Genomic DNA, 27,801 nt, shown 5'->3' with positions numbered 1-27,801 from the left:
ACATTTGTTCAATTTAGTCAAAGAGGCAGAGTGCTAGCTCAGTTACAATGTGCTGTAAATGTAATTCTAGAAAGCATTTAATTGGATGCAAAAATTGTATATACCCCCGTGTGCTGGATGTTTTTCAATTTTATTTGGTTTTTCCAGGAAATTACAAACATCTATTTTGCTTTCATCGGGCCTTTAAGTGGCCGTCTGTACATGTTGCGCATTTTCACGTTTGGGTTTTGCTCTGTCTCCCATGGTGTCTCTTAGCCTGCGAGTTCCCTGCCCGCCAACGCAACCTCTCACGATCGTCCCAAAAGCCCGGTGGCCGCGCCCAGAGGAGGAGGCATGGGGAAAGGCAAGGCCAGGGGGAAGAAGGGCAAAGGGGGCAAAGCCAAACCTGAGCCTCCCGTAGAGACAGACCCCAGGAAGCTAGAGCTGCTCAACTGGGTATACGACTGGAAACACCTCAACACAAATATTTTCAAAACATCTGAATATTTGAATGAACACGAAGCAGGCTCACATTTCAATCAAACTTGCGATTTTGATAAATCACAATGTATATTTGACTCTTATAGAGTTTAAGTTTAAGTTTATTTGCTAAAGGGACAGTGCATATTAATCAACAATAAATGTAAATGCACCAGATTTGGCCAGAAAGCTAGATTCCATCTGTAGTCCCTGGCCAATATGTTAAAAAAAGGCATCAACCTAAGGTGATAAAAAAAAAGGTTATCATACATAACATACATCAAATAGGCCTACATAAAATACAATTCAGCATCACAATATACAAATTTTTACAAAAATACACATATAAAACAGAATAAAGGTGAATTGCATACACGCAGCTAATGAATTTAGCTGTGGGTGCAGCTCTGGTGTTCTTTGAGCCAGTAAAAAAAAGTATGTATTGTTAATTACACACTCGTAACAAGATTGATAGCAGTGAAACCAAGTACAAACTGTGCACATATAATGTCTTGAAATGTAACATAGCTGTGAAAGAGAACATTACAGTAACGTATAGCCCTATATACACTACTACACATCCAGTATTGGGATTATCAGTTATCATAATGTACGCAAGGTCACCTACTGGAGATTACTTCTATCCTCTGGTAAGAGGTACAGTATGGTAATCCGTGTCATGACCCCTTTTGTTTATACCCTGCAGGTCAACTCTCTGGAGCAGGCCATGATGGACGCTTTAGTACTAGACAGGGTGGACTTTGTGAAGCTGCTGATTGAGAACGGGGTCAATATCCACCACTTTCTGACCATTCCTCGGCTAGAGGAACTGTACAACACGGTGAGCTGCATGGCTGCACTCGGTTGCACAGGCCTAAATATGCCTACTCTAGGGGAGAGTCATCCCTTAAAGGGATATTTCACTTTAGTAGTTTTACCTCTATCCATCTAAAGCAGGGGTTCTCAAACTTTTTTATACCACAACCCCATTTTATTTAGGATTTTCTTTGGCGACCCCACACTTAATATATTGCGTAATTTCAACATGGAATTAAGGAATATCAAAATAAAAGCACACGTTGTTGAACTTGATCGTGCATATTTATTAGAACATTTTATTACAGCACTATCAATACACATTTATAAAACGAGGCATATTTAGGCAAAATATGTTGCCAGAACATATATATTACTTGCCAATGAGCAACCCCACTGTCACCTACCCACGACCCCACTTTGGGTCGTGACCCGTAGTTTGAGAACCGCAAAGTAATCTACAAGTAAGCTAGCGACCACTGTCAACACCACCATTCCTCCCAGGTGTCAGGCTCCTCATTCACTTCCATTCATTTTGTGGACCAAGTCTAAATATAATACATCTGAATTATAAACAAACAATACAGTGTAGGAGTGCGGAACAAACAGACTGCCAGACGGTTGTTTAGATGCAATACATGTAACCTCTCATGTTTACTTCCCACTTCCTTAATACAAACTAATACGTCATCACGTCAACCCGTGTGACTACATAACGTCAATGCCCTCTAACCACACCCTGTGCATAACATTGAACATGTAGGTGACAGAATATGAATGTGAATTCTATTGTCCATTATTGTCCCCCACATGCGCCCCCCCAGAATTCACAAGAACTGGCAGCATGAGCCGTTGAGGACCCCGTAAAATCCTGCCGAAGCGGCTTCGGGTGTCCAGAGTCTGTGTAGCGACGGGACCAGTTACCACCAGAGGATGGTCTGAAGACCTAACGGCCAGGGGGAAACCCTGCGTCACGGTGGAACCCGTAGACCCCGGAGGGTGGTCTGAGGTTTTGATGGCCGGAGGGCGGCCGCGCCGCGGCGGCTGAGCTACAGGAACCGGACGGTCCAGGTCCACATGAGCCGGTTTCAGACGGTCCACTGAAATGTGGTCCGGTTTCCCTCCTATCTCGACTACAAATGACTTGTCCCCTGTCTCCAGACACGAAAAGGCCCCTCATATGGTGGCCGTAGTGGCGACCGATGGGCATCATGGCGGACAAAGACGTACTTTGCTGTATGGAGATCAGGTGGAATATAAGCCTGGGGCACAATGTGCTGTGACGTAGGCACCGGCCTAAATACCTTGGCATTGTCCAGGAAAACAGACCGTTGCTGGCCAGCAGACCAAGGCGTTGTGGTGTTGGGTATGAAATCCCCGAGACCCTGGGCCACAGCATTCCAGAGCTCCGATGTGAACTGAGGCCCCCGGTCGGAGGTTATATCCGATGGAGCACCAAAACGGGCAACCCAGGTGCCGATGAATGCTTGTGCAATGTCGGCAGATGTAGTTGAAGATAGTGGCATAGCCTCTGGCCAACGGGTCGTCCTGTCAATCATGGTAAGGAGGTGGGTGCAACCGTGTGATGGTGGCAGTGGCCCAACCAAGTCTATGTGCACATGATCAAACCGCCTTTCAGGCACATTGAAAGGGGTTAGTGGGGCCTTGGTGTGGCGGTGTACCTTGGCCCGTTGACACTCCAGACAAGCATTAGCCCAATCCCGAACATCCTTTTTAAGACCGTGCCAGACGAACTTGGCTGCCACCAACAGCTGAGATGGTTTCCTGCCCGGGTGAGAAAGGCAGTGAAGGGCGTCGAAAACCCGCCTCCTCCAAGCGGCAGGGACAACAGGGCGAGGCTGCCCAAGTGAGATGTCACACAGGAGCGTAGAACCAGTGTCATTAAAAGAGATGTCCACCAACTGAAGACCTGTATCGGTGGTCCTACATGCCTGGACGTCCTTGTCGGAAAGCTGATCGGCTGCCATCTGTGCATAATCAATCCCGAGGTGGACCGTACTGATGATAGCACGAGAGAGGCAGTCGGCGACAGGGTTGTTCTTCCCAGCCACATGTTGGATGTCTGTTGTAAACTCTGAGATGGAGGACAACTGGCGTTGCTGGCGAGCGGACCATGGCTCTGAGACCTTGGCCATAGCAAAGGTCAACGGTTTGTGATGGACAAATGCTGTGAATGGTCGGCCCTCCAACAGGATACGGAAATGCCGTACCGCCAGATAGAGGCTGAGGAGCTCCCGGTCAAAGGTGCTGTAATTGCGCTCACTGGCTCTGAGCTGCCGACTAAAAAAAGCGAGGGATTGCCAGTGACCATCGACTAGCTGCTCATACACTGCCCCAACAGCATAATCCGATGCGTCGGTTGTGAGAGCGATCGGCGCCTCAGGTAATGGGTGTGCCAACATGGCTTGCTTGGTGTTTTTAAAAGCTCCATCTATCTCCTCTGTCCAAGTGAGAGTGAGCTTAGCAGGTTTGCCCTTGAGTGCCTCGTAGAGCGGCTGCATGAGCTGGGCTGCGCCAGGCACAAAGCGATGATAAAAACTCACCATACCCAAAAATTCCTGTAGCGACCGGACGGTGGGGGGCTGCGGAAACTCGCTCACAGCCTGCACTTTCGATGGCAGAGGCACTGCCCCATCCTTTGTGATGCAGTGCCCCAGGAAATCAATTATTCGCAGTCCAAACTGGCACTTTGCTGGGTTAAGAATCAAGCCATGCTGACTCAGGCGCTCAAAAAGTGTGCAGAGGTGAACCCCTGGAGGAGCTGGCGATGAGGATGTCATCTAAATAAATGAACAGGAAAGGCAGGTCCCTTAACACACTGTCCATGAGGCGCTGAAATGCTTGGGCAGCGTTCTTGAGACCAAAAGGCATGCAGAGGAACTCAAAGAGCCCAAAAGGGGTGATTACCGCGGTTTTGGAAATGTCCTGTGACTGCACCGGCACCTGGTGATAACCACGAACCTGGTCCACTTTAGAAAATATGACCTTCCCCGCAAGGCGAGATGAAAAGTCCTGAATGTGTGGTATAGGATAGCGGTCAGGGGTCGTAGCATCATTCAGGCGGCGATAATCACCACACGGGCGCCAACCTCCGGCGGGCTTTGGCACCATATGGAGTGGCGAGGCCCAGGGGCTATTGGACCGGCGCACGATGCCGAGGCACTCCATCGCCTCAAACTCCGCCTTAGCAATAGCCAGTTTACCTGGATCCAGGCACCGTGCACGGGCATGTACTGGCGGGCCTGTAGTCGGTATATAATGTTCCACACTGTGCTTAGCTGTAGCTGCTGAAAAAGTTGGCATGGTAAGAACTGGGAACTCAGCCAACATACTTGAGAACTCAGAGGCAGTGAGGGTACTGGACAGCCTTGAGGAGCTAGAACCACTGAGTTCACATGGGAATGAGCTAAAAGTTTCTGCGCTGACCAAGCGCCGGTTTTTAATGTCCACCAGCAGCCCATGGGCACACAAAAAATCTGCACCTAACAATGGGTTAGACACCTCAGCGGTAACAAATGTCCATGAGAAATGCTGTCCCTCCAAACACAATGTCACATGCCGTTCACCATAGGTCCGTATGGGACTGCCGTTGGCCGCCTCTAGTGGAGAACCCCGTACGTCAGGGTCACCAATGTAGGAGTGCGGAACAAACAGACTGCCAGACGGTTGTTTAGATGCAATACACGTAACCTCTCATGTTTACTTCCCACTTCCTTAATACAAACTAATACGTCATCACGTCAACCCGTGTGACTACATAACGTCAATGCCCCCTAACCACACCCTGTGCATAACATTGAACATGGAGGTGACAGAATATGAATGTGAATTCTATTGTCCATTATTGTCCTCCACAACAGCAATATTGTTTTGTGTAATGTATTTTTCTGAGTCAAACTTTTTTTAAGCTAATATTGCCATTTTCAAATAGTATAGGAGAATAGGAACTATTTCTCATTGAGGTGTAGTTTGCCCATCTCACAGAATGTTTAGAATCCTTCAGCAAGGCAGCACGTAACCATATAGGTAATCACTCCCCAACATTAAATGCAAGCCAAAGATACACAGCACACTCAAACCTACAACAAATTGAACTGCTCGGCTTTTATTTTTCAAAGGTCATGAACAAACAAGTTCCTTTGACTCAGAAGTGTGCTTTATTGAAATTACTTAGATTCCTTAATCTATGTGCACAGCCATTCATACAATTCAAGAAGTGTTAATTTAGTCAACGAAAATGGTGACTAAATATGGTCGTCAACAAAGCTTTTTCCCCTGACAAAAACTAGACGAGATGTCACGTTAATGGAGATCATGTGACACTAACGTGACGAAATTATTCATGCAATGTCGTTGACTAAAAACTACGACACAAAATGTAGTTTGCAAAATAAAATCTTGCTAAACGTTTATTCAACTTCAACATCAACACTGTTTACTTGCTACTTGCTAGCTAACAGGAACTCGTTTGCAGACAGGAAAGTAACAAACATAAAAGTAACAAACAGAACCCTTATCCCCAACACATCGTTCCGTGGGTGAATTATTGTAATGTTCTGTGGTTTTGTGTGTCGCTCTAGTTGTATGGTCTTAGGGGCACCACTGTTATGCTGGGGTGTTGTTTCCCCCCGGGAGATATGGGAGGACGGACGTTGTTGTTGTGAAGCTAGCGTATTAGCAGGTAGCTGTGTTGTGTATGAGAAGGGAAGTATCAACTTGTAAAACCCCATATTGAGCTGGAAATAAAGCACCATACAGAAAAGAATCTCTTTCTACCCTACAATTTTGACATTTACCGGGGCCAGTTTCTAATTCCGCCACCTGTAGGTGCTCTTTTAGAGCAGTTAAACACCTTAATCAGTCATTTCAGGGTAAATTAAAGAGCTTAATTTAAATTAAGAGGATTGTAATTTGTTTTTAAGGGTAAGATTAAGGGGTTTTGTCCTTTAGTTTGACTTATCCCATGCATAATTCTACTTAATTATTTTCTTAATTCACCTTCATTCTTATTTAATTAATAAGGTTAAAGGAAAACTCCAACATTTTGGGAAATTAGCTTATTTAACATCTTCCCTGGAGTTAGACAAGAAGATACATACCTTTTTTGTCTCTCTGCATTCATTAGGCTTAGGGAACGCCTGCACCGTTAGCGTAGCTTAGCTTCATCACTGGAAGTGGGTCAGACCTTTACCCTGAAGTTCCCTACAGTCACGAAATACACTCCAAATACAACTCCAAAACGTTGCTGTAAACATGTTGTGACCTGTGTATTTACCACGTGGAGAAATAAAAAAGAATTGAATTCGACATTTACGTTTTCTAAACAAATATATTTTTTGCCGAACCACTCCTCTCTGGGCTCAGTGATTTCACGTCACCAGTTCTACTTTCTAACGTGACGCCAGTGTTTGTTTACATTTTAATTTCATTCAAAGGATCCGAACCGATTGAAGTTATTATGGATACCATGACTGTGGTAAGTTTTCATTTATGTTTTTAGATGGAAGGCTGTATTCCATCTGTCTAACGTTAGCGAATATTGTGAGATTGATGAATAGGACATAACATTGCTGGACTATCGACCTAGTTAGCCCCTTTCCTGACTGCGATGCATGGCTACAGGGTTTGGGCGAGTGAATCCACACTTGTGGTATTATTATAACAAATTTATTGTGTAACGCTAGCCCCTTAAAACTTACCACAGTCATGGTATCCATAATAACTTCAATCGGTGCGGATCCTTTGAATAAAATGAAAATGTAAACAAACACTGGCGTCACGTTAGAAAGTAGCATTGGTGACGTGAAATCACTGAGCCCAGAGAGGAGTGGTTCGGCAAAAAATAGTTCAGAGTATATTTGCTTAGAAAACGTAAATGTCGAATTCAATTATTTTTTATTTCTCCACGTGGTAAATACACAGGTCACAACATGTTTACAGGAACGTTTTGGAGTTGTATTTGGAGTGTATTTCGTGACTGTAGGGGACTGTAGGGAACTTCAGGGTAAAGGTCTGACCCACTTCCAGTGATGAAGCTAAGCTACGCTAACGGTGCGGGTGTTCCCTAAGCCTAATGCATGCAGAGAGACAAAAAAGGCATGTATCTTCTTGTCTAACTCCAGGGAAGATGTTAAATAAGCTAATTTCCCAAAATGTTGGAGTTTTCCTTTAAGGTGTAAAATGAAGGGACTCTGTAGAGTAGATGCGTCACTTCAGGAGAGGAGATAATTTACCATGTCTTCCATTGTTGAGATGTATCAGTCTGATGAGAAATGCAATTATATCTGCAGTCCAGTCTTAATCAACATTAAATTCAGTTTTTTGGATTCTGAGTAGAGTAGTAATTCTGGTGCAGATGATTGCCGTTCAAAATATGCTTCTCTGAGAAAATGCACTTAATTTAAAACAGGTAACACCTCTGAAATGGACTTGTCATGTAAAGATACATTATGGTGGAGCGTTCATACTTCCAATTGTTAGAAAACTGTGTTTTTAGCCTTCATCAGCCCTCATCTGCCCTTCCGTGAAGTCTCCACGTTGTGTCTTAGTTGTTGATGATGAGGCAATCGTTCGTTGGAAGTCGGTCCTCCCCCGTACTGGCTGTCACACTGTTTCACCCCCGTTAATGCATCCAGACCAAAGAATATACTGGAAACATTGTCTCTTTATCATTAAAGGATGTTTATTTCCATAAACATAGCATCTTGTACAAAATGAAAGTCTTGGATGGTATGAGAAACTACTCCCCATCAGGAGGAGGAGGAGGAGGTCTGGTGTCGTTCCGTCTCACTCACTATCAAAACTCGTCTGGCTCCCCACCCAGAAGACTCACAGCTTAACGTCTTAAAGTCTCTCTCTCTCTCGCGATGATTCTCTAACGTTGTCCCCCTGGCAACGGCCGTCAACGGCTGACCCATATATACACGTATAATTACTAGCTTGTCGGGTATCTCTTCCTGAATGTTGATGTTATTTTCCTCTGTGAGTGACCTTGGGTCTCTGGCAGGGGCGTCCATTTGGTATGGCAAGGTATGGCACTCGCCATACCTTGGCAAATAAAAATGTAAAACAATTTTTTTTTTTTTTTTTTTTTCTTTTTTTTTTTTTTTACAATTTTCTATGTTGATTTAGAATTCGAATGTCAACATTATGAACGAAGCTTCGAACTATTGGGTACAGCCCTAGCATGTTTTGATATTGTCAATTATCTCACTTTTACTAGGTGACTTTTACTGTGACTAACTGAAATGGACATAGGGACGTTTTTTTTAATCAAAGGGCAGCAGAGACAAGTGATACAGGGACACAGGTAAGGTCTTACAATGGCGTAGTGATTATAACAGTGCAGTTCAGCATTCAGTAACCCATACTTTTTGTGAACATGTTTTTGATACTACATTCTGTTGAACACACACCTCAAAACCGTACCTAAGGAAAATTGGCTCAATTGCAAGAAAAGTAATAGACAGTTATGATATTACATTCTGCATAATTCGTATGCAAAATATTGTGGTTCCCTGCTTTAGTCTGTTGACACATTTCTATACTAAAAATGCTTGTGTAGTCCTGTGTCATACCTAAATGTCATATAACTGAATTGTATAGAAACAACTCACCAAAAGTGACTATTGCACAACTGATTTGACAAAAAAAATCACCAAGGGGGGGAAACCCCCCCTTTACCCCCCCCCCCTTCTCCTCGCCATACCTTGCCTTTTACTGAAAGGACGCCACTGGTCTCTGGCTTATCTCCTCACTATAGCAACCACTCTTGCTCCCTGCTACAGAGGAATGTCTGTCTCTAAAGTCTAATACACAGAGGGTCTGTTAAACAAATATCTATATAGATATTTAACATACATGTTGTCATAACCATATGAAAATCAGTGATATCTTTCACAATTTACACCATCTGCTTTTCTGATCTGTTTCACAGAGGCTTGGGCCGGTAAACACCCTGCACTTTGTAGTAAGAGATGTGAAAAAGGTGAATATTGTATTTTCTTTTCTCCTTGATCTGACATTTTTATAATCAAATCACCATCTGTAGATAGTGATGCAAATGAGAACAAACAGTCCATCCCATACACACCTGTAGCCCTGCTGTGCGTGTTTCAACATAACGAAGGCTGTAATGAACGAGATGTTACACACCAACCACTGTAACACCTTTCAGCAAGGCTCTGTGGTGCACCATGCTCTGTAGACGACACACCAAACTATAACCTGCATGTATTATGTACTGTATGTGTGTAACACATCAGTGAGTAGATCAATTAAATCAATACATTACGTGTGCCATGGCAATAGACATCTATTCCTTTCTATTATATGTTCTCCCTTTAGGATCAAAAACAAAGGGCGGGGTTTGAGATCAAGGTCAATTCATGAGATAGTATGGAAGGTCTGCAGAATAGCAGATAAACATATTGGGTGGGGAAGTGCCCACAGTAGTCTGGCCAGTGGTGTCAGTGACACAATAACCTAACGATGCCCGTGTCTTTCAGGGGAACCTTCCACCAGATTACCAGATTACCTTGATTGACATCGGACTGGTTCTGGAGTTCCTAATGGGAGGAGCCTATCGCTGTAACTATACCAGGAAGAGCTTCAGGACTCTCTACACCAACCTGTATGGCTTGAAGAGAGTAAGAGGAAACATTCTCGAAGTCAACTTCCTGTCTGTTGTTGCTACGCAACTACGGCGTGGGGGGAACATGCACCCCCGGGTACATTGTGAACGATTCATTTAGTGCAGAAACGGATCGGAAAAGCGGCAAATTAAACACAATCAAGGGTAATTTTCTTCAGTGCATCACAATGCCAAAGAGCTGCTGTGTTACGTTTTGTAATATAACAAAAACAGAAATCCAAATCGCAAGTTAATACCAGCCGAGGCATCACGGAGGAAAAAGTGGCTGGCGGCTAACATTAGCTACGTTAAACCAGACAAATAGTAGCTACATGCTAAGCTAACATTAATTATATCATATCGAATCGATAGGAGCTTATTTGATCTAATCTTACATGGTTTGATCAGGTAGTGGCACACATGGTACCACTACCTGATCAGATCAAATAAAATAAACATCCACGTAAGATTAGATAAGATAAGCTCCTATCGGTTCGATATGATGTAATTAACGTTAGCTTAGCATGTAGCTACTATTTGTCTGGTTTAACGTAGCTAACATTAGCCGCCGGGCCACTTTTTCCTCCGTGATGCCTCGGCTGGTATTAACGTTATATAAAACTTGCGATTTGGGTTTCTGTTTTTGTTATTAGTACAAAACGTAACACAGCAGCTTCAATTTGGGTATTCGAGAGATGGGTTGTTCTCCCAATGGTCTGCAGGTGTCTTGTATGGACATGATGTCAAGTCAATCAGGGCGAGCTTTGACTCATATCTCGCCTTAGAATCACCAGAAAGGCTTTCGAAATAGTGAAATGCCATGTTGGCCTCAATATTTTCAAAACAAATGATATGAGAAGGTTACAAGCTTAAAAACGTTGGAGATCGGGCCTTCTCTCGTACTGCACCCCGACTCTGGAACTCCCTCCCCCAGTCCATCAGAGACTCCCCTACACTCTCCACCTTCAAAGCTCGCCTCAAAACCCACCTGTTCTCCCTTGCCTTCAACCCCCCCCACCCATAACCCCCCCCCCCCCCCCCCCTCCAACCTGATTGATGTCTGTCTCCAGTTTTTTTTGTGCTATCATGCTGTCTTCCCTGTTCCCCCCATGGTCTCATGTTCCTTTTGTTTTTGTTTCTTTGTTGTTTCTTTGTTTTTGTTTCTTTGCTTTTGTTTCTTTGTTTGTACTCTTGCTCCCGACTATTGTCAGCGACTTCGGGTTATTGAGAAGCGCTATATAAATTAAATGAATTATTATTATTATTATTATTATTATTATTATTATTATTATGAAATGAACAAGAATGTGATAAAACATGTAGTAAAAACGGAGCTCAGCGCATACATTTGATCGTCGAAATCCGTTTGTTTCCCCAATACCAAGATGGTCGGCGGTCTCGTGACGTCGGCGTGTCTTTGAGAATTCACACAGGCACACATGGAAATAATATTGAATTGGAACAACTGTGCTTGTTGTTGTTGTTGTTGTTGTTGTTGTTGTTGTTGTTTATTTGTTTGTTTTCATTACAGCCAAAAGCCCTGAAACTGCTGGGAATGGAGGTATGTATTTATTTATTTATTTATTCATTCATCTGTTTCTTTATCTATTTATTTAAAGGTAGCATTTGTAATGTCATTAAACAGCACCCTCTAGGCAAAAGAGCCCCTACTGCACTTTGTTTAGATTCCTTGTTTTGGTGTGATGTGTGGGTTGGAGTTTAGTAACTTATTATAATAACTGGGAATTTCTCCAGACCTCTCTTGGCAGAGCCTGAGGTGTGGCCAGCGATAGCAACCCCTCCCCAACACGTCAGACCAAAAAAGAAAAAAGAAAACAAAGCACAGTACCAAGTGGGGCTCTTTTGCTTAGAGGCTGTTGCTTGATGACGTTACAGATTCATCCGCTGATGTTTTTTTTATTCGTTTGAAACTGACTTCGTTTGTCTGTTGCTGTTCGTCGGCCAGTTTGAACGTTGTCCCTCTTGACCATTATTAGGACGACGAGCCGCGAAAGGGAAAAGGCAAGAAAAACAAAAAGAAGGAGGAGGAGATCGACATCGACGTGGACGACCCGGAGGTGTGTCGCTTCCAGTACCCCTTCCACGAGCTGATGGTGTGGGCGGTGCTGATGAAGCGCCAGAAGATGGCGCTGTTCCTGTGGCAGCGGGGGGAGGAGGCCATGGCCAAGGCCCTGGTGGCCTGCAAGCTCTACAAGGCCATGGCCCACGAGTCCTCGCAGAGCGAGATGGTGGACGACATCTTCCAGGACCTGGAGAACAACTCCAAGTACAACACCATATTTTATCTATTTATTACTAAGAGACTCTCTACCTCGTTTTGTTTGCATTTTGTAATTTGTAGTTTTGTATATTGTATATTTTGTATAGTGTTTGGACTTTATTCTTTTAACTTTTTTACTGTATGAAGCACAATCTCATACAGAACCAAGCATTTCACTGTAACGTACATGTACCTTATATGTGACAAATAAAACAAAACTTGAAACTTGAGTATAGTTTGAAAATAATAATATTGGATGGGTTTGTTTTACTGTACATTCAAGTCAAAACATCTGACTATGATAGGAGGCACGTCTTACGTTTGATTTCAGACCACCGTAAACAACTCATTCTGAGATGGTTTTGACAATGAACCAACAAACCTATTTGCCCTTCTTGTCTAGGGAATTTGGTCAGCTGGCCTACGAGCTCTTGGACCAATCCTATAAGCACGACGAGCAAGTGGCGATGAAGTTACTTACCTACGAACTGAAGAACTGGAGCAACTCCACCTGTCTGAAGTTGGCTGTAGCCGCCAAGCACAGAGACTTCATCGCCCACACCTGCAGTCAGATGCTGCTCACCGACATGTGGATGGGCTGCCTGAGGATGGGCAAGAGCAACGGCTTTAAGGTACCGCACAGTCATGCACAAACTGGAGCGCTTCAATTATACCGTGGTGTCACTTACAAAGCGACTTACAAGTTCTGTACAACAAGTACCAACCTAAAGTCCAGCAACTTCATCAAACTCACCATCCCCAAAGCCTGCACGGTTTCCGGCGGCAACGCCTTCCGATTTGCTGCTGCATCTGACTGGAACGCATTACAAAACACCCGTAAACTCACTGCCCTCACTGCTTTTAAACAAAATCTGCAACAAATCATAACCGACTGTTGCACCTGCTGACTGCCTCCCAATCGCACGCATAGCCCTCAGACTCTTCTCTCCTCCCCCTAAGCCCCCTCACCTACCTCCCTCCATCTCCCCCTTTCTTCTCTCTCTCTCCCTCTGGTTCTCCCTCTCCCTTTCTCTTTTCCCCTCTCTCTCTTTCCTTCTCTCTCCCTTATTTTTTTTTCTTTTTTTTTATATACTTTTTCTCCCATTTTCTATTTTTCTCCCATCCCAATTTCGTATTGTCCAATTCTACCCTCCCCTGTCTCGAACGCTGTTAGGCCATGCCTCCCACAAGCCTTGCATCACGTGTCCCCTCCGGTACTCGAGGAGGCAGCTGTCGCATCTTTTCACCTGTACAGCGCGATCTCTCAGCGGCGAGGGTCTGTGTGGGAGGGACACGCCGCCCTCGTTGCTTCCTGATTCTGCTGCGCAGGCGCACCAACCGACCTGTAGGAGTCGCTGTCCACAACGTCCGATCCCCACCCACCAGCTTCCCACCCCCTATAATACTGCCAATTGTATTAGTATGAACGACCAGCCAAGCTGGTAGCAATGCCGAGAGCTGGGCTCGAACCCAGCATCTCCTGCATTAGTGGCGAGCGCCTTGCCAACTGCTCCACTTAGCCGCCCTACCCTTATTTATTGTTGTCCTTGTATACTATTGCTACTGTCATTTTGTATTTTATTTACTTGTATGCATGTACATAACCTTGTTTTTGTTACAGCCTCTCACCCCCCCCCCCCCCCTTCCTTCAAAGGGCCTTTGCTTTTTGGTCAGGCTGCTTTTGTATATAATAATTTGTTCTTAATTGCTTTCCTGGGTAAATAAAGGTTAAATAATTTTTTTTTAAACTTAAGCAGGAAGGGAAGGGTACAACTCTGGCAGCTAAGGGTAAGTAACATTGTTCGTCAAACAGTGTCGAACTTGAGTACTGCAGAATTGAATGCATATTAGCATAGTAGGTAAGAGTTCATACTAGTAAAAGACAGTATAAAGGTTAGTTTTATATATTTTTTTTTTTCAGACATTGATTGATATTGATTGAAAAATTGTGTTTTTAGTCAACACTGACTGGACAAATGCAGTTTGTCAAATAAGTCGTTTCACTGTAGTTACTGTAGGATTTCTCATCGAACTAATTACTTGGCATTTCTTTTTTTTATCCACTTTTTCTCCTTATTTTTCAATTTTTTTTCTCCCATCCCAATTTCGTATCGCCAGTTCTCCCCTTTCAATTCTCCCCTCCCCTGTCTTGAACGTTGCTAGACTATGCCTCCCACTGGTCGGCTGTAGTGAGGATAGAAGCCTTGCATCACGTGTCCCCTCCGGTACACGAGGCAGCCTGTTGCATCTTTTCACCAGACAGCGCGGACTCTCAGTGGCGAGGAGTAACGCGTGGGAGGCTCACGCTGCCCCCGATACTTCCTGTCTCTGTTGTACAGGCGTCACCCAACCGACCTGTAGGAGTCGCTGTCCACAACGTCCAATCCCCACCCACCGGCTTTCCACCCGCTGCCTCTGCCAATTGAGATAGTATGACGACTGGCCCAAGCCGCAGGCAATGCTGACTCGGGGAGTCGAGACCGGAGTCTCTTGCATTGGTGACGAGCGCAATCTCCGCTACGCCACCCAGCCGCCTACTTGGCATTGTAAAGTCTAGGGAATATTACTGATTGATCCATCTGTTAAGTGAGACTGATCTTTGGGTCTCATCTCGCAGGTGATTCTAGGAATTGTCTTCCCGCCTTCAATCCTCCTGTTGGACTTTCGACTTGGAGATGAAACTACGTTTCACTCCTCAAAGGAGAACGAGGAGGCCAAGGACAAAGAGGAGGACAACAAATCCAGCAAGGTGCGGTAATCAGTGATCACTGAATGTCTCAACCATGCAGCAACACAGTGGGCCTGATAAGTGTAAGTGAGAACTAACTGAGCAAGTAACCGCTGTGTTATTCAGGACGGCGTCTCCAACGTTGACGCCATGTCCAAGAAGGACGATGAAGAGGAGAGCGATAAGAAAAAGAGAGTCCCGATCGGGAAGAAGATCTATGAGTTCTACAGCGCCCCTTTCACCAAGTTCTGGTTCAACACTGCAAGTAGAAATTTATAGCTATAAATCAGTTTTTTCCAACATAGCACATTAGCCGTTTGAAATGTACACATGGTTGTGATGGTTTGGCATGGATTACAGAATAGACTTTTGGTAACAGGCACAAGAAATTAATGAGTACCTAGGAACTAATGAGGAACTCTATGTTAACCATCAGTTACTTATAGCACCTGCAGGAACAAATAAAGCACTAACAATTTATCAAGCAAACAAACCATACTTTTATATATTAGCTCCTGAGTAACTGTGCTGCCTCAGAGAAAAACAGCTGTTCCCTACTGAATTGTCCTATACCCTGGCCTGGGTGAGTAGCCTATTTTACAACATATTACCCTGGCCTGGGTGAGTAGCCTATTTTACAACATATTACCCTGGCCTGGGTGAGTAGCCTATTTTACAACATATTACCCTGGCCTGGGTGAGTAGCCTATTTTACAACATATTACCCTGGCCTGGGTGAGTAGCCTATTTTACAACATATTACCCTGGCCTGGGTGAGTAGCCTATTTTACAACATATTACCCTGATCTGGATGAGTAGCCTATTTTACATATTACCCTGGCCTGGGTGAGTAGGCTATTTTACATATTACCCTGGCCTGGGTGAGTAGCCTATTTGACATATTACCCTGGCCTGGGTGAGTAGGCTATTTTACATATTACCCTGGCCTGGGTGAGTAGCCTATTTTACATATTACCCTGGCCTGGGTGAGTAGCCTATTTTACATATTACCCTGGCCTGGGTGAGTAGCCTATTTTACATATTACCCTGGCCTGGGTGAGTAGGCTATTTGACATATTATTAAATAATAGTTCATTACAGTGAGGGGTTACGAGAATTTCTACCTGTTTTCATGACTAAATAAATGGTTGCATGGCATGACACTTCATAGAGGCATGCTAAATAATTAAGTTAATCTATAAACATTATGTGATTTATATGGGTGAATAACTATCTGTTGTCAGATTGCCTATCTTACGTACCTAGCGCTGTATAACTACATCATCCTGGTCAAGATGGAGCGCTGGCCCTCCCTACAAGAGTGGATCGTCATCTCTTACATCATCACTCTGGGACTAGAGAAAGTCAGACAGGTGAGGCCAAGTACTGTGAAAATAGACAATAAAAGATCTTTAAAATATAATAATTACATATATATTACACACATACTGTAAAGAGCACTGTAATTCTTAGTTATTTGGGGTTTTTAATGCAAAATATTGAATTATAAGAAGCTTATCAGAATTAGCACAACTTGTTTACAGGGGCGGGAAGGTCAATTTTAAACTATAATCCATTACAGACCATTGAGTTACTGCATACAATTGTAAACAGAAACATAATCCACTGGATTACACCTACTCAGTAAAATAACACTGAATTGAATAGATTTTATTTTGAATTATGTAACAAATAATAATATTATTATGTAAGAAAAGAAACACACACACACACACACAAAAGGAAAACACATAAAGCAATTCTCCATAAACAAAATAAATATTACAAAAAAGGAGTAGGAAGAAGTATAATTTATATGGTCCTACCCACTTTTTTTATAGCTTAAAAAATGAACTTCATGTTTATCTTATTTACACATAAATAATTACCTTCAAGTTCATCATATTCAACTTAAATATTTACCTTCGTTTTTTATCAAATATAACTTAACCCTTTCACTACCACACTACAGACGGTTAACCGTCTGTAGTGTGGTAGTGAAAGGGTTAACCTTCTGTAGTGTGGCAGTGAAAGGGTTAACCATTTGTCATGTGGCAGGGAAAGGGTTAACCTTCTGTATGTCGCAGTGGGGGGGGGGGGGGGTTAACCCTTTTGGTAGTGAAAGGGTTAAAATAATGATCTTAACTGTTTTATCAACTATAAACATACATAATCATCGTGCAGGTGCCCTTCCAGCACGTCCCAACAATCATAACACCATCATAAACAACGAGCACACTTCAGTTCAGTTATTTAAATGTTTTGCCTGAACTTCCCCGAGGGGATCAACGAAGCCATGTCTCTCCCCTGTTCCCTCAGATCCTCATGTCGGAGCCGGGGAAGCTGAAGCAGAAGGTGAACGTGTGGCTGGAGGAGTACTGGAACATCACGGACGTGGTGGCCATCTCCGTGTTCCTGCTGGGGCTGCTGCTCCGGCTGCAGAACGAGCCCTACATGGGCTACGGACGGGTCATCTACTGCGTGGACATCATCTTCTGGTACATCCGGGTCCTCGACATCTTCGGGGTCAACAAGTACCTGGGACCCTACGTCATGATGATCGGGAAAATGGTAAGACATTTTGTGTGGGATAAGATTTTTTTATTTTTATTATAATACATGGTATTTGATGCGATTAAATAACAATAATAATAAACTTTATTGTCCTGCATGAGGGAATTAATACGATTAAATAATAATAAACTGTATTGTCCCTGAGGGAATTGATATGAAGAAATTATAATAATAATAACCGTTATCCCTTTCACTACCACACTACCAACGGGTTTACACTTTCACGGCGACAACACAGAAGGTTAACCCTTTCACTGCCACATGACAAAGGGTTAACCCGGCTTTCACTACCACAATAGACGGTCTGTAGTGTGATAGTGAAAGGGTTAACCTTCTGTAGTGTGGTAGTGAAAGGGTTATTGTCCCTGAGGGAATTGATACCAGGACATAATAATAATAATTATTATAATAACCTTTATTGTCCCTGAGGGAATTGATATGATGATATAATAATAATAATATTAATAATATTAATAATAATAATAATAATAATAATAATAATAATAATAATAATAATAATAATAATAATAATAATAATAATAATAATAATAATAATAATAATAAATAATAATAATAATAATAATAATAATAATAATAATAATAATAATAATAATAATAATAATAATAATAATAATAATAATAATAATATCATGACTGAGGGGGAAATTGTGTCATTGTCTCTAAGATCTAGGGGTCACTAAAGTGCTATAACGAGGTGCTATCCTGGTATTCTGATGATATACATTTTAATGCAAAAGCGTTTTACAAATTACAATTACATTACGAATCCCAGGACCATTACTCTCAGATTGACTGCTCTTATCAATCAATCAATCAATCAATCAATCAGCTCTCAGGATTGCGAGGACTATTCAGAGAAACGCGGAAGTGCAAGTTGGTTGCCTTAAGTGTTCACGCGGCCTACACAAACACAACACAACATAGATAATATTATGTCCCCGTGTTCCAGATGATCGACATGCTGTACTTCGTGGTGATCATGTTGGTGGTGCTGATGAGCTTCGGCGTGGCGCGGCAGGCCATCCTGCACCCCGACGAGGAGCCCACCTGGCGGCTGGCCAGGAACATCTTCTACATGCCCTACTGGATGATCTATGGAGAAATATTTGCGGACTCGATAGACCGTAAGACTAGAGTTCATAGTAAGATTCTGTTTCCTGTTTCATGGGCGGATGATCACTACGACCCCCAATCACATGATCACCCACTTGAATGAACCCTTCATCCCTGTGAGTGACGTGATTTACGATGAATTGAAAATGGGGGACCCTGATGTAAACAAGACGAAAGTCTTTCTCTGGTCTGCATCCCCTTAACAATTGTATGTATTGAGCTGTACTGTACTGTACCCATTCTGCAATCTGTTAATAAAGTTTTCAATCAATCAATCAATCAATCAAACGTCCCACTGTTCACTGCTCCTGCTTGGATATTGTGACGCCATTGTGTTTGTGTGGGTGATGTGTAATGTGTGCCCTTTGCTCCCTCTGCTGGCACGTGCTAGTATTGCACTGTAATTCAATTTCAGTCGCGTGTCTTCTTGACTGTTTAAAATGGCTAGAGATGAAGAACAAAAACAAACAAAAAGAAAAAAAATATATATAACTTAGTATTTTTTTTTAAGTTATATTTTTTTTCATGTGTTCGTGACAACAGAGGGCAGCTGGACATTGTCATCATTTGAAGATCCCTGAGCCTGACGAATCCAAAAAGAATGAATTTCAGTTGTATTCATATGTATTGCAATAATGTATTAAAGTGTTTTACCCTTGTGAAAAAGAATGTCCTTTTATGATGATCATCTGCCCGATAGAAATACATGAAATGGTATTGTTTCTGATATCAGCCTGAAGAAGACTGCATGGATTTGCAATCGTTATTACCTTAATGCAAAACACAAACACACAAAACGACCCAACATAGAGTATGATTCATTTGAATTTGTACCTAAAGACTGGATTGAACTGAAAAATGTATTTATATTTTTGAGAAAAAAAAAAGACAATTGTCAAGACAGCAGTTCAACATTGGCCATGAATTGGAGATGCCGTCTTCTTCCTTGCTGATGATGCTGGATAATTTGTGACCGTGTGGGTTGCTATTGTATTATTTTGTTCTTGTCTCTTTAATCTTTTCTGCTTCAATTGCATCATCGATTGGTAGTCTATGCAATGGAAATCAACCGTAAGTATCTTGCGCATCTAAAGATAACCGGCTCTAAGAGAGCATGTACTGTAATAATACACTTCAAAGTGAAATTAGTAAAGCCTCATTTGGATTTGGGCATGTTCATTATTTACTTGTTTACTTCCATACATGTGCTTTAAATAACACGTTGATTCTAAACATTATTTCTGAACTTTCTAGCACCATGTGGTGATAACTTGTATGACGACGACGGCAAGAAGCTTCCTCCATGCATCCCCGGCGCCTGGCTCACCCCGGCCCTCATGGCGGGTTATCTACTGGTGGCTAACATCCTGCTGGTCAACCTACTCATCGCTGTCTTCAAGTACGTTTTTACCATTTACAAAAACAAAAAAAATAGTAAATACTGTGAATTTGCAGGGCGGCTAGGTGGTGTAGTGGGCAAGGCACTCGCCACCAGTGTGGAGACGCTAGGATTCGCGTGTTCGAATCCAGCTCTCCACATTGTTTTTCAGTTTAGCTGGTCGTTCATACTAATACACATTGGCCGTATTACGGGGAGGGAAAACTGAAGGGTGGGGATCGAACGTTGTGGACAGCGACTCCTACAAGTCGGTTGGTGCGCCTGCGCAGTAGAATCAGGAAGTGTCGGGGGCAGCGTGAGCCTCCCACGCGTTACTCCTCGACACTGAGAGATCGAGCTGCGCAGGTGAAAAGATGCGACTGCTGTTACCTCAAGTACCGGAGGGGACTTGTGCTATGTATGACTTAGTCCACATTGCAGCCGGCTTGTGGGAGGCAAGAAACAGCGTTCGTGACAGGGGAGGGTTGAATTAGATGATACGAAATTGGGATGGGAGAAAATATGGAAAAATGGGAGAAAAAGTGGATCAAAAAAAAAATACTGTGAATTTGCTATAGGTCACATTTTTGGGCAACAGTACTGATTGTCAAGGCTCATATGTTTACCTACTAGAACAAGTATGTACTTAAATCAGTCTCACTCATCCTAATGCAGAACAAAAAGGTACAGTACTTAGCTTTAACATTCCAATAATATGGAGATGTGATTTATAGAAATGCTGCCCCTTCGACTCTTTTAAACCACTAGATCTTGCTTAGTTTCAAGTTTCAAGTTTCTTTAATAGTTGTCATACAGAAGTACAGAATACTTTCATACAAAATGCTTCTTACTGTTACGCTCCAGAGACTGTGCTAGACAAGATAGTATCAAATAACATAGTATAGCATGTAATTTAGAAGAAGAAAATGAGGTCACAGTGTTCGGTATAGACATATGTACAATGTTCTGAGTTACCATATAATATACAATACTATGCAGTGTACTAATGTACAGTACTTAGCATTCTGCTCTTAGATGTATCACTGGTGACAGATACACGATACACACCACTGCATCTTATATGACAAAGTGGGTTGGTCTTTTCTGGCTAAAGGCGAAATCAACACTGGTATTTATTTATCCTTGAGGCCATTAACAGGAAATTACCTCCTTATCTCACATCACTATTAGTTCAGAACACTAGACCCTATATGACTCGCTCAAATGATTGGCTTACACTGGAGGTCCCCCATGTACAGACCCAACTTGGAAAATCAGCCTTTCATTATATAGTGCCCCTATGCTTTTACCAAACGGTTCGTGTTTTCGCGTTCCCATTTTGCGCTCTGATTGGCCACTGACCTATGCTAGTACGCCCCCCTCGCTATGAGCGTGGAATAATGCGTGGACAAAATGGGTACGCCCTACTGCCTCCAGGAACAGCTGTTTCCGCGTGACTTTATGTGCGCTAAAGTTCAAGTTTAAAGTGCTTAGAAATGTCGGTAAATGCCGGTTCATTCATGCTTTGAGGCACGCTTCCTGACAGGATTTTATAATATTGTATTTTATAATATTGTAGCTTGACAATTTTAAGAAACTACGCTCTCAGCTGAGAGTCAAGGTAGGGGTGTGCTCCATGGCCTGTAGCTGAGCCGTGCCGGGGGGCCGGGCGGTGATTCTGGATGTTCGGGTAGATGGACATGGTGGTGGTTGGATGGGGGAACGTGTGGTGTTGTTGGTGGTCTAGGATGGCGCTGAGACCTTTGGGACACTTTGGGGTGCTGTGGGGGTTGTGGTGGGTTCATCATGCGGGGGGTGTCGGTGGGTTTGGGGGAGTTTGGTGATGGGGGCTGGCCGGGGTCCGTCGGTGCGCATGCAGGGGGCTGGTGTTCGACTCTGGGAGAGGTCTTGGGGGGGGGGGGGTTTGGTTGGAGCCTATGGCTTCGGCTGGACCTTCCCTTGAGCTGCGTATTGGTCTCTTGCGTGTGCTTTGGTGGATTTTGGTTGGTCTTCGTCATTGGGTTCCCTCGGTTCGCTGGCTGGTTTTTGGGGTTCCTTGCGTGGGGGGCTCGCTGTGGCTTCTGCTGTGTTCCGGGGTGTCCCGGGGCTCCCGGTGTCGTCTCGGACCGCCCCGATCCTGCGTGTCTTCTCATTTGGCCACTGTTGTGTCTGTCTGCTTGAGTGTTTGGAGTCGTGTCTCCTTTGGCGTGGCTGCGGATCCTGGGGCGTGTGGCCTGTCATTCCTCTGTGGAGTTTGGGGGTGGGGATGTGGGATTCACTGGTATTCCTCGTGGTGGGCGGGGGCACCGGGACCGGGGGATGTGAGGGGCGCACGGGGTGTTTTTCTTTTTTTTTTATCCACTTTTTCTCCTCCTGTTTTTCTGTGTTTTTCTCCCATCCCAATTTAGTCGTTATGCCAATTCCCCCCTCCCCTTCCTGGTCGTTGCTCGCATGTGCCCCCCCACTGGTCGGTCTAGGGAGCCCTGAAGTCTATCAGATGCTTCCTCCGAGACATAGGAGACAGCCAGCAGCATCTTTTCACCTGCGTAGCGCGGACTCTCATTGGTGAGGTGTAACGTGTGGGAGGTCACACTACCCTCATCATCTCCCTCCCTCGCTGTGCAGGCGCCCTGACCGACCTGTAGGAGTCGCTGTTTACAACGACCAGAATACCACCCACCGGCTTCCCTTTTGAGCCAGTATGACGGCCGGCCAAGCTGGAGGCAACGCTGATAGCCGGATTCGATACCAGTGTCTCTCACGTTGGTGACGAGCGCTTAGTCCGCTGTGCCACCCAGCCGACCCGGTGCGCACGGGCTGTTTTGTGTTTTTCCTTCAGTCATGGTGTGCTTTATTGGGGGGTGCGTCTTGGATGGGGATGTGGTAGGGATTGATGTGTGGGGTGTTTTGGGGGACTGACTGGGGTTCACATGCCTTCGAGCGACATTGTACTTTTGTACTTATTTTATGCCATTATTAAGTCTGCACGTTTACATTGCACTACTTTTATTGTCTTTTATACCTATTCAGGAGTCTATGCTGTGGTGACGTCAGTCAGCAGCACCAGAGTGAAGTGTAGTTCATCAGCGAACGAAAACATAAATGTTGTTATTTTACTACTTTTCCGATTAATTGCGAATTCTTTCATGTTGAGCTATAGACTGTGGATGAATACACACAGAAAGGTACACCATGCCAATGTTCATGCTTTAATTGTTTTAAATGAGACAATTTAGAAATGGGTCCATTGGAAATACATTGCAATTTCAAGGAGGGTGGACCGGCGCGGGAAACACCAATGACGTAACCACTACACCTCCCTATTCTCTCTGCTAGCAACACCTTCACCACCGTCAAGTCCATCTCCAACCAGATCTGGAAGTTCCAGCGGTACCAGCTGATCATGACGTTCCACGACCGGCCCATCCTCCCCCCTCCCCTCATCATCTTCCCGCACATCTACATCGTCCTCAAGCACATCTGCTGCCGCTGCCGTGGGAGGCCCGAGGGCGAACAGGACGACAGCCAGAGAGGCCTCCGTGAGAACCACTCGCAGCACTCATAGAACCACTCGAAGCATCATAGAACCACGCGCAGCATCATAGAACCACTCGCAGCACTCATAGAACCACTCGCAGCAACACTCATAGAACCACTCACAGCAACATAGAACCACTCACAGCACTCATAGAACCACTCACAGCAACATAGAACCACTCACAGCATCATAGAACCACTCACAGCATCATAGAACCACTCGCAGCAACACTCATAGAACCACTCACAGCATCATAGAACCACTCGCAGCAACACTCATAGAACCACTCGCAGCACTCATAGAACCACTCACAGCACTCATCGAACCACTCACAGCATCATAGAACCACTCACAGCATCATATAACCACTCACAGCATCATAGAACCACTCACAGCATCATAGAACCACTCGCAGCACTCATAGAACCACTCACAGCATCATAGAACCACTCGCAGCACTCATAGAACCACTCACAGCACTCATCGAACCACTCACAGCATCATAGAACCACTCGCAGCAACATAGAACCACTCACAGCACTCATAGAACCCCTCGCAGCAACACTCATAGAACCACTCGCAGCAACATAGAACCACTCACAGCACTCATAGAACCACTCGCAGCAACACTCATAGAACCACTCACAGCACTCATAGAACCACTCACAGCACTCATCGAACCACTCACAGCATCACTCATAGAACCACTCACAGCAACACTCATAGAACCACTCGCAGCACTCATAGAACCACTCACAGCATCACTCATAGAACCACTCACAGCAACACTCATAGAACCACTCGCAGCACTCATAGAACCACTCACAGCACTCATAGAACCACTCACAGCATCATAGAACCACTCACAGCACTCATAGAACCACTCACAGCACTCATCGAACCACTCACAGCATCATAGAACCACTCCCAGCAACACTCATAGAACCACTCACAGCATCATAGAACCACTCACAGCACTCATAGAACCACTCGCAGCAACATAGAACCACTCACAGCATCATAGAACCACTCGCAGCATCATAGGGATGCTTCTTTGCTCCGGGGGTTGGGATCAAATCACTTTCAATTCAGTAGAGTGAGTCTAACCGCGAGTTACCCTTCTGTAGTGTGGTAGTGAAAGGGTTAAATTGGCATTTAAATACTTATGACAAAGCATACATTTATTAATAATTAGGAACGTTTTTGTGACCAAGATGGCGGTGCGTGCAACGTGAGGTTCGGTGTCAGTTTTCGCAAATTAGCGGTAATATACTTTACTGCAACATTTGTACTCTGGTTGGATGCCGAACTTCTTTTTTCGTTGTACTGTACTCGTTGCCGTATGATGAAAATACATTTAAATCTAATTTAATCTAATCTAATTCATGACAAACACTCAACAAGTCTTTCAAATCTTGACCAAAATCCAATCGCTAATCGCTATTGACCCCAACTCAGCAAGAGACCCCAAGTCAATATAATAATCTCCTGCCAATGTGAGGATGAATATTGTCTTTGTGATGTTGACAGAACTTGTGCTGAATGCAGAGGAGCTGAAGACCCTGTATGAGTTTGAGGAGCAGTGCGTGGAGGAGTATTTCCGCGACAAAGAAGATAAGACTCAGTCGTCCAACAACGAACGCATCAGGGTCACATCTGAGAGGTAGGGGTTAGTCCCACAGTTTAAGTTTAAGTTTAAGTTTAAGTTTAAGTTTAAGTTTATTTGGATCCCCATTAGCCACAGCAGTGCTGGGGCTATTCTTCCTGGGGTCCATAACACATAAAATACAGTTACAGACATATACACTCACAACATTTACATGTCATACAGACAATTAAAACAACAATAAAAACCCTAATCAAATTCATAATACAATATAAAAATACAAAATTATACAATATTTTAACAATATATCCCTATCAGACACATGCCTTTTCATCCATATATACCTATCTATTTATCAGACACATACATTTTAATTTACGTACACACTATCTATTAGGGAATGTCAATTTCTTTGGTTGAAAAGAAAGGTAGGGGTTAGTCCCACAGTCACGTCTGAGAGGTAGGGGTTAGTCCCACAGTCTTGATTATATGAGGTAGTAGAAGTGCTATATTTCCTTCAATATGACGAATAAGTCCAGCATCATTCACTGAAGAAAGCTCTATGAAACTGGTGTTGAATGTGATGGTACAATGTGACTGGTGACATTATTATGCTGTGTACTGTACGTTCTAGTTTATCATTTTTGTATATGTTCAAAGACGAGTTGTCTTCTTGAGAAACGCTTCCTCAGCCCCCGTCTCTCTGTGGCTCTCAAGATTCAAGATTCAAGAAGTTTATTTGTCACAAACATACCAGGGCATATAGTGAAATGCAGGTGTTGATTGTGCAATAATACAATAGTAAATAAAAGAAGTATATAAGATAAAAAAAAATATGATAAAATAGACATGTTAAAGTCCTAAGATAAATGCAATACACTGTTAGCTACGAATGAAGGCACTGGGTCATATGTACACTACGATACAATATACAGTTTTTACTCTATATCCTTATGCTATACTTGCTATTTCTAAATTATACTATACAAGAACCACAACAGTTCTTTCCTTAAAGTGACCTTTTTTCTTCTTCTTTTTTTCAGGGTGGAGAACATGTTCATGCGTCTGGAGGAGGTGAACGAGAGGGAGCACTCCATGAAGGCCTGCCTGCAGACGGTGGACCTCCGCCTGGCCCAGCTGGAGGAGTTCTCGGGCCGCATGATGAACGCGCTGGAGAAGCTGGCGGGGGTGGACCGCTCCGAGTTGGTCCGAACGCGCTCCGGAGCCTCGTCCATCTGCGAGCCGTCCGACCTGCTCCGACACAGCAGCATCAACAGCGCGGACGGCTACAGCCTCTACCGCTACCACCTGGAGAACGACGAGCGGCAGTCCGTGTCCGGGGGGGACGCGGAGAGCGGGGAGAGGAAGACACAGCCGAGCCCCGAGAGACAGGCGAGCCCCCCGAGCGAGGCCGCACCGGCCATCAAGGAATATGGGACCACCCTGGACGTGAGTGCACACAGGACGCGGTCCATCTCCAGCGTGGACATTCTGATATCCCCCTGCGAAGCGGAGCAGGAACCCCCGCAAACCTCTCCAAGAAAAGCGGGGGTGTCTATAGAGAAGATGTGGCTGGAGGCGGCTGTTTCATTCCCCCTGGAGAGGTCAAAGACCGTGCGGTGTTCCCCGGCACAGACTCCAAACGCCTCGCCTTCTTCCCATCGGAGATCCATGAGCGGCATAATGTATAAGCCTGCAGAAGGAGAGGGGGAGGAGAACTGGGCAACAGACTTCACCTCTGCTGCCAATCTCTCAGAGCAAGGAACCAGGTCTCCGACCGCGGGCCGCTGGGGAGCCCGCTTTGAATACAGAGTCCACCCCTCTCGCTTTGGCCACGTCCCCAAAGTGTCTACGGTGAGGTCCAGTGAAAGCCTGCCCACTTCCAGTGAAACTGAAGAAGAGGTAAAACGGACACCCTCCGACGGGGAACAAGAGCCAGGGGAGACGGACGTCATCGAACAAGACCCTGTGGACGAGGACTCTAAAGACCCTGTGGACGAGCACTCTAAAGACACTGTGGACGAGGACTCTAACGACACTGTGGACGAGGACTCTAAAGACCCTGTGGACGAGCACTCTAAAGACACTGTGGACGAGGACTCTAACGACACTGTGGACGAGGACTCTAAAGACCCTGTGGACGAGCACTCTAAAGACACTGTGGACGAGGACTCTAAAGACACTGTGGACGAAGACTCTAAAGACACTGTGGACGAGGACTCTAAAGACACTGTGGACGAGGACTCTAAAGACACTGTGGACGAGGACTCTAAAGACACTGTGGACGAGGACTCTAAAGACACTGTGGACGAGGACTCTAAAGACACTGTGGACGAGGACTCTAAAGACACTGTGGACGAGGACTCTAAAGACCCTGTGGACGAGCACTCTAAAGACACTGTGGACGAGGACTCTAAAGACACTGAACGTCTGCTAGAGAACGAGGACAGGATGTATCCGACCCTTAGGTCCAAAAGCTTGAACATCAATCCTCGCAAGGGGAAGGTGAAGGGAGAGACTCAAGAGAAGCCCCGTACGGCTAGTAGTGTCAAAGACCTGGTGGCTACGTTCGGAGGACCTGAGGACAAACCGCCAGCCAGAAGGCCGAGAACAGGCTCCAAACCTGACTGCTAG

At 44.4% G+C, this 27,801-nt stretch overlaps 1 protein-coding gene across 1 annotated transcript in view; it reads left to right on the top strand.

Moving 5' to 3' along the window:
* The window catches only part of LOC311247315 (transient receptor potential cation channel subfamily M member 1-like), a gene marked incomplete at both ends in the record, with an annotated part of 61,205 nt that extends 33,404 nt beyond the window's left edge, over positions 1-27,801 (top strand). The window contains 17 exons of the mRNA XM_084337672.1: positions 256-435; positions 1,166-1,300; positions 9,233-9,283; positions 9,804-9,944; positions 11,460-11,489; positions 11,926-12,215; positions 12,613-12,841; positions 14,827-14,958; positions 15,064-15,198; positions 16,182-16,310; positions 17,257-17,508; positions 18,482-18,656; positions 19,696-19,716; positions 19,900-20,044; positions 23,360-23,562; positions 25,092-25,224; positions 26,211-27,801. Of these exons, the coding sequence (XP_084193798.1) occupies positions 256-435; positions 1,166-1,300; positions 9,233-9,283; positions 9,804-9,944; positions 11,460-11,489; positions 11,926-12,215; positions 12,613-12,841; positions 14,827-14,958; positions 15,064-15,198; positions 16,182-16,310; positions 17,257-17,508; positions 18,482-18,656; positions 19,696-19,716; positions 19,900-20,044; positions 23,360-23,562; positions 25,092-25,224; positions 26,211-27,801 (3,972 nt within the window). The remainder of the gene's footprint in view (positions 1-255; positions 436-1,165; positions 1,301-9,232; positions 9,284-9,803; positions 9,945-11,459; positions 11,490-11,925; positions 12,216-12,612; positions 12,842-14,826; positions 14,959-15,063; positions 15,199-16,181; positions 16,311-17,256; positions 17,509-18,481; positions 18,657-19,695; positions 19,717-19,899; positions 20,045-23,359; positions 23,563-25,091; positions 25,225-26,210) is intronic.

The sequence above is a fragment of the Notolepis coatsorum genome, assembly GCF_963971535.1.
Source record: "Notolepis coatsorum genome assembly, chromosome: 20".
Taxonomy (NCBI): Eukaryota; Metazoa; Chordata; class Actinopteri; order Aulopiformes; family Paralepididae; genus Notolepis; species Notolepis coatsorum.
The sequence above is the reverse complement of the archived record's forward strand: the minus strand, read 5'-3'. Positions and strand labels throughout refer to the sequence as shown.